At 35.5% G+C, this 11,065-nt stretch overlaps 1 protein-coding gene across 2 annotated transcripts in view; it reads right to left on the minus strand.

Moving 5' to 3' along the window:
- The window catches only part of LOC128673175 (uncharacterized protein), a 91,690-nt gene that overhangs the window by 78,711 nt on the left and 1,914 nt on the right, over positions 1 to 11,065 (minus strand). Inside the window, exon 1 of one of the 2 annotated variants that reach the window (XM_053750838.2) lies at positions 8,993 to 9,232. The exons of the other annotated variant lie outside the window; for it this stretch is intronic. Within the exon in view, the coding sequence (XP_053606813.1) occupies positions 8,993 to 9,191 (199 nt within the window). The 5' untranslated portion in view covers positions 9,192 to 9,232. Of the gene's footprint in view, positions 1 to 8,992; positions 9,233 to 11,065 lie in introns of those variants that run through there. 2 annotated transcript variants of the gene reach the window in all.

Raw genomic sequence — 11,065 nt, forward strand, 5'->3', positions numbered from 1 at the left:
GACATTTTTATAGATTGCTTGTTTGTTGTTTGAATGCCAAAGTTTTCTTTGATACACAAAGAGGTCAACGAACTACATATATTTGATCGTAGACTAGATAATTTATGTTCTTTGTAAAATTATTCAATTCATCATAAAAGAGAGCAACATTTTCAATGAAAGCTCTCCTTCAAAGACCGCGTTACTGCAACTTGAATACTTTGGGACCTTTGTACAGTCAAACTACTAGGTGAAGAGACACATGTCATAGTTTCAGAATTTCCCGCCGGCATTCTGTCGTATCCTTGCAGGTCTTATGAATGGAATACTTGCTGCTCGCGAGCAATCAACATTTCATAAAAGAATTCTTTGCATTTATGACCTAGACAGGGGAAGACAATTCTATCGCTTGATTATATTTCATTGTTCTTTACTAGCTTTTATGATTATATAAATGATTATTATTATTTAGTATCACCGCACGCGCGTAAAAATACAGATCTTTTTCATTCTTCAGAATTTCGGCAAATCCAATTTGAGTGCTCTCTGAGTACACTCCCCGAGGAACCTAAATTTCAACTCCCTGTAACTTCACCAAAATGTTTTGATAATTATTGTAAAAATATAAGTAGTAATAATAACAACTAATTCCAGAAAGGAGAACTTTTATATATGACTATATAAAAATTCTTCTTTCTGGAATGTCTGTCTGTGTATGTATTTCGTTTATTAAATAATGTATTATGACTAAGTCAACAGATCAGTCTTTAATAAAACGTCTTCAATCGCTGCGAATTTCGGAACTGCGTAATTTCATGAAATTTTAATATAATTTACGCTTATCAGTAAAAAAAACGCGTTCTAAACAGCGCAATCAGCCAACAACATAGTTATTAATAATCTCACCAAATAGTGACTGACGTCGCGGCGTGGTGTTACTGATATTTACATACCTGTAACAAAGATGCGCAAATTAGAGTGGGTTGTCAAACTTGCAAAGTCAATCTGATCGTGCACTTGTGTCTGTTGCCAAAGCATTTATTTAGAAACTAGAACTTCATTGCAGTTTATCACTTAATTATATATATATATATATTATAATCAGCACTCGGATCACGATCATAACCTGTTTTGATATACCTTTTGACTATGTACATTATGTACTTTTATATATTATTAGAAAGAAAAGAAAAAAAAAATTTTTTTGTAAGAAACAATAATGGTAAGCCGATCTGGCATGATAGGGACCAACACTGTTCAAATGAGTTTCTTTCGGCATTTCTTCTCAGCAGTGGTCGTTCCGAAATGCCAGTAGTTTCTAGCTTGTGAGAAATAACTATAAATTTAAAGATTGACGAGAAAAAGTGCCTGTGAAGGTCTAATTTCTGAATAAATGATTTGAATTTGAATTTGAATTTAAAATTTTAACTTACATAGTAATTGTCAAAAAGTTTCATTAACAGATTTATTGCTATACAACAATAAAAATATTGTCCACTTTCCTTACTTCCGACACAGCGGGTGACGCCAAGCAGACGGCCATCATTAAATTTAGCCGGTTCTCGCAAAAAATCTAATTTAATGCGACGTTTACGAGATCACTAGATACTGTCACTGCCAAGGTTATCTCTCTTCTTCCGACAAAGAGCATAATACATATAAAGTTTGGCAACTTTTCATTCGTAAAATGTATTCTAATAGCAAATTTTGCGAAAACGACGTAACTAATCACACAGTGTGATGACCGGTAAATTCCGTTGAAACTTATGAACGTCACTGCATGTGTATCTTCTGTTCCCTTTCAGACAATGAACATTTACGTGAATCCAATAAACCAAACCTATGAGGCCCTCTGTACCTTACAGTAATAAGGCCAAGTCTTTACAGATATCGGTAATATAAGTTGGAAGGTTATTGCTGATCAATAAAGGAAAACGTGTTGTGTGAAAGTACGATATTCGAAGCATTGGCATAGCATAAAATTTGACTGCTGTGTACAGTACACAGCAGTACAATTTTATGCTATTTTATGTTTCTTGACTCTTGTCTGTTCTTGTGTGTTGTGATGTTGTTGAACCATTTTCTAATATATCTTTAGTGTCCTCAACTAATAGTAAAAATTGCGAAGTCAATTCAAATGTTTCAGATATATATATATATGTTTCAGAGAGCATTCGCTTAGAACTAACTGCTCATCTAGAAATTTTCTTTTGACATTTTAGCTTTATTAGAATTACTGCAGATAATGATAGCAAATCGATCGTGTCGCTAAGTGGACGTCAGTCAGTGTTCCGAACCGAGTTAGCTGGTAGAGATAAAAATACTCGACAACTCCGTAACATGGCCTTCGCGCGTTTTTATTTTCCGCTTGCACTTCGGCTATTTTCAGGACTCGCCAATTTTGAGGTCACACTGCAGGGTACTGTTCATCACAAACAAAACTGTTAGAGAAACTAGGAAATTAAAAACTAAGCGTAACTATATTTTTTTAATACAAGTGACAGAGATAACGAATTGTGGAAAAGAAGCTCTCAATAATGAGTTATTTATTTATTTATTAGTCATGCATGACGTCCCCTATAGTTAGAGAATTCTCTATAAGAATATAATGAAGTAAAATTATGAAAAAAGGAAATATCGATGGAACGGCATAGACACGCCAAAACGAATAATGAAAAAAGGCGAAATTGGTGTAAGATTAAACTCACTGTCGATGTCGCCAAAATAAAAAGTCCCGACTGCCCCGAACCGAACCATTCAGCTGATGAAAATGGTTTTTCAGCACGAACCACGGACAAAGATAGAATCAACTTTCGCCGCTATATCACAAATAATATTAATGCGAAAGTGAATTCATTTCTAGCCATTCACACTTTATTTATAAACTATATATATGATCCTAACGCTTTATTTAGGATAACGAAGACAAAGGGTAACAACAAAGGGTATTCTGGAAAAAAATAATTTTCCATAGGAAATTAATGCGGGCGAAGCCACAGGAAAAGTTTATCACTAAGTGATATATATGCACAACTTGAGTTCTATTACGAATGGAACACGTCTTGTTCGTATCGGAATGGGAAGCGTCCACGTGACAGATCTAAATGCAGCCATGTTGAACCCGCCGGTTCAGAGACCGGCTATAAACCTACTGCTGGCGGCGCTCCAACCGGGATCGAACCCAGGACAACGGAGTAATAAACCCGTATCGACTGAGCGAATGGATTGCAATCAGGGTTGGATGATTTTGCATAAAATTGTCCTGAATAGAAAGCGATGTTTAGGACTTTAAGCAGCCAGTTGTCATAAGAATTAAAATGTGACCGCGAATAACGCATGTATAGCTAATCCGTAACTTTGGTACTTTCATATTAAACCGACATCCTCACACCTGGAGCCCAAAATGTCGAATACAGTGTGCCTCAAAAGGAACTCCCTTTACGTATTGTGAGATTGTGGAATGAGTTCTCTGCCATGGCTTTTCCTAAATACTACAGTTTTTACTTACAGTTCTTCAAAGAGTAAGAGAAAAGATTAATTCAAGGATGGCAATACGCGTGTGACAGTGGGTGTTGAAGACTTCCAGGTCCTAGATAATGACGTTTTATAAATTGATCTTTGGTTCTTCATCATTATTACCAAGGTAGACAAGCTACAACTGTAATACAAAACGAATGAATAAATATAATTAGTACATACTAGCTTTTGCCAGTGGTTTCGCCCGTATATGTTACGTGCGTCAGCTTTTGACTTATTATTATCGACATTCTAAGCAACGTATCTGCTATACAACTATGAAAATCGCATCCAATTCCATTCAGTAGTTTTTCATTACATAATACTAACTTCGCACCGGGGCTTCGCTCCCGTGGGAACTTCGGGAAGAGTGACAAACATACCTACACACATACATCCTCACAAACTTTTACATTTATAATATTAGTGGGATTTTCTTATTAATGGAGAAATAAGTTAATCCACCTCGCTTTGTTTTGATGACGGAAGTTCGTTTTGTGAAAACAAAGTGAAATACTGTTTCCAACTTCGCGAATGTTGTCAACATTTCAACCCCCATCATTTTATGTCCATGTTTACCCCAACACGTAGATTGGTTTTCTTTCTATCCTTTATAGAGGTCGGTCGTATCATTATTAGAAAATGCCGAACAAATTTGGCGATAGATAATATCACCGTCAGTAAATAAATTGCAAAATTGCATCAAATATTGCGAAATAAATTTTTGTTCCGATTTAAAATACAAACTTTTCAAATGTCACTATAGAAATCTCCGTGAAAAAACATCCATGAGTTCGGTTAGTTAGGCAGTCGGAACGGACGGCTGCATGCGAGGCTTTTAAAAAATCACGCAGCCGTATTCCAAAGCCACCGCTATTTCCATCGGAAAATAGTAGCTTTTCGCTTTATATGAAAATTCTTTATTTTAGTTGCCTAGTTCAACTGAAATTTTAATTGATGAGAATTTCAATGGTTATAAAATTCTGTTAACCAATATCACAAGTATTACAGTCTGTGCAACCCTCGGGTTTCGAAGTGAGCTGAACTAAGTATGAGTATTTCCGGATAGTTATATCTGGACGGCACTCAGAGACACTACAGACTACAGGGTAGTTAGCTACGCCTTGGAACAACGTTTTAACGGTATTCTTTAGCGAAAACTAAAACCATCCTCTTTCAAAATTATTCTACATTTGATAAAGGTATTTATTGCAAATTGAAAAGGATATATATAAGTTTTCCTTTACACAATGTAGTCACAGTCTACTAAACCGAAAACGTTGGCCACCAAAATCTTCATAGTAGACTATGTACTGGAAATATATAATACTTTGTAAAAATTTGATGGTGGCGCTAGTGTGCAGTTATGTATCTCCCCTGGCTGCTGGTTAATTTCACATAATATCATCATTATTACCATATTTATTTTGCCATTTCATCAATGCGCGAAATAATCATACAGACAAATCCGATAATAGACCAAACAATCGATGTTACTTCCTGCAAATCCGTTTGCCAATTTGTCGGTGGGGGGAGCGGCGCACGCGCACTATTTAAAGCAGATGTAGGCCAAGTCAGTGGGACGGACCACCAGGTGGCAACATATTGCTATTTTAAACTGGGATTGATGGCTTCATAGGTATACGTGTCGATATCTGGCGGTTAAATTATATTTTGAACGTTTTATGGAAATTGACGAGATTAATGTGATTCGACTGAAATTTTGAATGTATACGTGTTATGATTTGTTACGATAAGTTTATTTGGAAAACGGATTGTTTTTAACATAATCTGACGCTTTCTGATGGCTTATGCAATGAAAGCTTTCAACGTCCTTGACGAATAATAAAAGTATTGATTTAAACGTAGATTTAAAACCCATAGCTAGAACTCGTTTAAATTCACTGACTACATAAACTATGGGATATTATTATAGTAGTTATAAATTAAAAACGAAATTAATTGTTCTGACTTAGTACAACAAATGAGCTTTGGACCTTTTTTAGCAGAAGACAAACATCGATATAAACAACATTATAAAATATACTACTCTCTAAAATAAGACTAAGATATTACAGGTCTGTGGCGAAAATAAGGTAACTGTAATTGAGCCGGGCCAATACGCGGTTAACTGTGTATTTTATGAGAACCAAGCTCAGTTGGCGAAAAGACAAAAAGGAACTTGGTATGTATTCATCGTGAATTAAATGCAAGATAAAAAGGTTGACGTCAAAATTCAAAGTCGAAATGGCTGGGCGAAATACGCACACAAATAGTAGAAACAAAAGAGAGGATAAGGCTTTAGAAAAGGCTGCTGCGGTAATGTCTGTTTCGTTTTCTTTTTCATCTGCTTTCAAGTCGGCAGTGACGTCTAGTCTGAATTGATCCTTACCCGATGAATACAGCATAACAAAATACCGATGAATACAGTATACAAACATCGAAGTTGTAAATCAGTCAATAGATAAATAATTCCCGAGCACCGCTACTGCCGTAATAACTGCCAAACACGTCAAATCACGGGCTTGTCGTTAACATGAATTATTAATAAGTCTTCATTTATTGATCGTTAATATTTCTGGGAAATTTAAAGTTATGAATTCCTCAAATCTTAAGAGATTTGAGGAATTCATAACTTGTCACCTACTGAAAAAGAAACTAAAAGGCGCGTTCGGCATATGTTAATTGCTTTCTCATGAACCTTTAATTTCCCTACATTTTGGAGTTTACTGGTGTTCTCAGTAGGATGAATCAAGATTTTTAATAACATTTAGTATGCATCAAAAATATTATATTGATTAAAACTCGATTAAAATCAAAGGACATAAATAAAAATACTGCTTTATGATTTGTAAAAGACCTGGTTTTTCTGTATCTCTTATTAAGAGATTAAGGTTGTTACCTCTTATAAGAATGTTTTATCTACATTCGTTTAAGAGGCTCTTAAACGAACGCCGCAGAAAAGATATCTTAAAAATAAATATAACCTTCAATACAGGATTATATCAGGCAGAAAAGCCGTACTTTTATATTGAATACTCGGCTGATAGGAGATCCAGCCAGCAGCAAACACTACAAATCTAACTAGATTTATTTGACGTCATCTCGAGTGAGATTGATTCGAGTATACCCTGTATTCTTGTGAGATTATTTTTAACTTTTGGCACAATAACATTGTGAAAGTTGATCAGCAGTTTATTCACACCAATATTATTCTGGGCAAGACTTTTGGTAGTATTTTTGATTTAAATATGAAACATACTATATTGCTAGTTGGCCTAGTATAGATAGTTATATTGATTAAAAGATTGGGGAGCAGGAATTCTTTCTCTCACTACGTATCTGTTTGTTTGGTATTGGTAAAATAAACGAAAGTGAAAGTTTTTTAGGGTCTTTCCGTTTCCCAAAAGGAAAAAACGGAACTCTTATTAAACGCTTGAAATTTACAGCTATCTACTGATCTGATTGCGTTGAAATTTAACATAAAACTGTAACTGTGACCTAAAGACGGACAACTTAAAAAATGGTTTTTCAAAACAACACATTACCTAATTTGAATTGGTAACAAGATAACCTTAGTAGTTATTTTGGTATTCGGAGTGTATATTTCGCTTATATCAACGCTTCCGATAGAGAGATCCGATAGATCCTTCCGCTTCTAAAGGTAAAACCCTGTCACTCTAGAATGCTACTAATGAACTTCGCTAAAAATGCACTCTAAGTACCAGAGCATACACTCAGAACGAATAAGTTAAATACATTATAGAACACCGGTGTAATAACTGCATTAGTTAGATTAGTTGCTACAGCAAGCCATTCCGCTGCCTAATTAGAAAATTTGAGGGAATAGGTTCAGATGCGCGCTAACTGCCCGCTAAATATTCATTTAGCGTGCAGTTAGCGCGCAGTTAACCTGATGAATGAATAAAAATCTAGAAACGAGCGGGGAATTATCTATAATTATAGTCTTGTCGGACTGATATCGTCTTGTATTGTTTATGAAACAGACAACGTCAATCGCTTACCATCAGCACAGCCATCAGGCAAGTCGATGACAGTTTGCAGTTTTAATTAAATCAACGAATCGCGGAAAATCCTCGGAAAATAACCTATCACTCGCGAATTTGTGTCAAACAAACACAGTTATTTATAATGAGTCGCGATGTCCGGCAGATCTGGCTTTCCAGGGAGTCATAAACGCGGAGACGTTTAGATATTTATTAGTTTTGATATTAATGCTCCGACGCATCGCTTTATGACCGCCATCTTGGATTATATGAGGCTGGTTTGGTTTGAGATGCCATGAGACTAATGTTATATCAATGGACCACATTATCACATACTTAACATAATTATATTTCTAACCCACATCGCAACACCATTGGCCTTTAAAAATCTGGTAATCTACCAAGTGGCTGCTGTTGGCAACAACCATTTTACTTCATATTTTAAAGATTACATTGCTAGGGACAACTGGGGTCAAAACATGAAAAAGTTTTAATTACTGAAACAAATTTCATGATCATGATCCTGCAAAAGCATTACATTATTATTAAGCAAACTCTCATACAAAGAGAATAGTTATTCTCTTTCTCCGTTTTTATTGATTGGACATTAAATGCGGGCCAAAATTGCAGATGACGGTAATTGAGGCCGGCTATTAATCACGTGGTCCGAAGGCGGCTCAGATCTCTGGCCAGTAATTGCCTTAAATCATGGACTATACCTACACTATATGCAAGAAATAATTGTTAGACTATTATATTGTGGACATAAATAAATAAAGAATTTGTTTGTTTATTTGTAAAGAACAAATCCAATTCCTCAACGCAGTGAAAACAAGCTTAGACATTACATGCTTAATGTTATGCTATAAAATAATCAAAGTACACTGCTGATTTTCCTTACAAAGATTAGATTGAAATTAAGCAATGGGCTTCGATTCCACTATCATGACCGATAATGCAGTTCTGGCATTAAACCTTCGAAGTCACGCATTTATTCCTAATTAACTTTTACCGCGGATTCGCCCGCGCGAATTTCCCTCGAGAAATGTACTTTTTCCCGGAATTCAAAGTAGCTCAATCTATCTATCTTCTTCTAAGAGTGCTATGTATAAAGTAGATAACATGCAAAGAGGTAACAAACAAATAAATAAACTCACTTTCGCATTTATAATATTAGTTAAGATTGGATAAGGAGGCTGCTAGAGGAAAATATTTTTCATGCGGACAAAAACTAGTTACAGTCGGGTCGTAAGCCGTCAGTCATTTTTAGGTTACATTTCAGTTCAGAATTCGAGAAATATTATTACCTGGATTGACCGATTTGTATTTACGTCACCTACGCTGACTGAAAGACTTGTGAGATAATTTAGTCGAATGAGTGACTGTCAAATCCTAAACTAGTCAGAGCCTAACTCGTAACACTTCTCTGGAAAATAAAGCATCACTGTCAAAACACACATGCATAACCAGCGAGGGTCCAAGTAACGCACCTTGTGCAGTACCGGCACTTTCGTACTTAGATTTCAGTTTGGCAGCGGTCGCCTTCGCGTCCGAGCGGACCGTGTCCGTCGGCGTGGCCGCTGTCGTCGTCCTAAACGACAATGTCGTCGAAAAAGTCGACGAAATTGACGACGAGAATGATGACCCCAAGCCCAAGCCTAGGGTGGTCCGGTAACGACGGCGGTACATTTTAGCAGTGCTTGCGATGCGGCGGCGCGGGAGCGACTGAACTGAAAAGCTGCGTAGGCGCACCGCAACCCGGAAAAACGGGGATTTATTATAGTACACGAAAGCTAGACGGGCGGACGCACGCAGACCGGGGCGTGCAATAGTGAGAGTACAGAGGCAAGTATAACAAGTTTAAATATGTACTAATTTAAAAATATACAAAACAATTCATATAAGTTCAAACCTATACATATATTTGGTTAGTATGGTTTTTAATACACTGCTAGTACATAAATTTACTTTATATAAAATGTTTAACTTTAAATAAATAAAAAATCGTTAGAGTAACAATACGAAGTTCACGGAAGAAAAATAAGTCGTATTCGCTTTCAAGTCCTATGACGTAAATAAATATTTTCTCATTCTAACGAAGATATTAAAAACAAACAATATATGAGAAGCATCCACCATTCAGGAGCTGAATGGTGGGTGTTTCTCATATATTGTTGGTTTATATATTATTGGGCATTCCTGCTATTAACTATGATATGAATGAGTTTTATTATTGGTAATCATAATTTCGCGCAGAAAATTATTTCTGAAGGATAAGATGCGAACATATCTTTAGTATATCTTCTGTATTTTCCTTATTTTAGGCTGGGGTGTCTCGGCGTTACATCATTATCGTGTACGGGGCGACATTGATAGCAATAGATGTAGCAAGTGAAAACAGGAAGTATAAATAAATCGAGTAGCTCCCATATTAGAAGAGACTATTTAACTAGTTTCACGATGTTAGCTAAAGTAACAAAGAAGCCCAAATTGAAAGGTCACAAGTGTACGTGACTACTTGCCACTAGATACCAGTAGTCTTGGAACTTTTGACAAACTTTGTTTGTTTGTCCTCCTTTCACATCACATGCAATAGAGCATTGGATTGAGATAATTTTTGATGTAGTTGAGATAGAAAATGTCATTCATAGCTACTCTTTGCCATGGATACGCAGGTATATCAGAAGATAAAGAAGGATAAAGAAAGAAAAAGAATAAAGATGGTCCAGGACAGAGATGGTTGGCATCCACGGAAAGAAACCTATATCTAGCAGTGGATTACGGAGGGCTGCAGATGAAAAATAAGATGGCTATTTGCCCCAAAGACAGACAATAGATAATTTGGTATGTAAAGCAAAATATGGTATGTAAAGTATAATTTATGTATAATTTGGTATGTAAAGCATGGTCCTGTTCCCAAATCAAGAAATTCACAGGACAAACATATGTACTCAAGTTCTCTTAATGATCAAAATCAAAATTTTGATTTGATCTTCAAACAAATGTCAATGTCATTCCGCCTCCATTGATTTTTTTTCTTGTAGGTAGGCAGTGAGGCTGTCACAAGTTCTGACCACTTTTCACGAATATCTAGAGTGAATAATTAAAAAATACCCAAATTAGTTTCTTAAAATAGATTATTCTTTAAGAAAAAAATATAAAATAAAATACTAAAAATGTACTTTACATACAGAATTGAGGCCAATGAAAATTGTAAGGGCTTTAAAAAAAGTAAATGAATTTGAGTCAGATGACTCTTGACTCTGTCTACCCCATTAGGGATAAAGACACTGTATCTACAAATTTATTAATTAAAATTCTCTAGTATATTTGTAACACTTTTTGACTCCAATAAATGTGATGTCATTTGTTTCCACTATCATACACACCCCATATAAATGTTTGGAATAAAGTATCTGATTTGAGTTGATGGCAAACACCCTATCCATATACACTGCAGTTTGTAAGAAGGATACAGAAAACCTTGTTTAAATTTCTACATATACATTCTCGAGTCACCTATATAAAAAAATAAAATGTTGTTTGTAGTATCAATTTATTTC

This window comes from Plodia interpunctella, chromosome 10 (genome assembly GCF_027563975.2).
Source record: "Plodia interpunctella isolate USDA-ARS_2022_Savannah chromosome 10, ilPloInte3.2, whole genome shotgun sequence".
NCBI lineage: Eukaryota > Metazoa > Arthropoda > Insecta > Lepidoptera > Pyralidae > Plodia > Plodia interpunctella.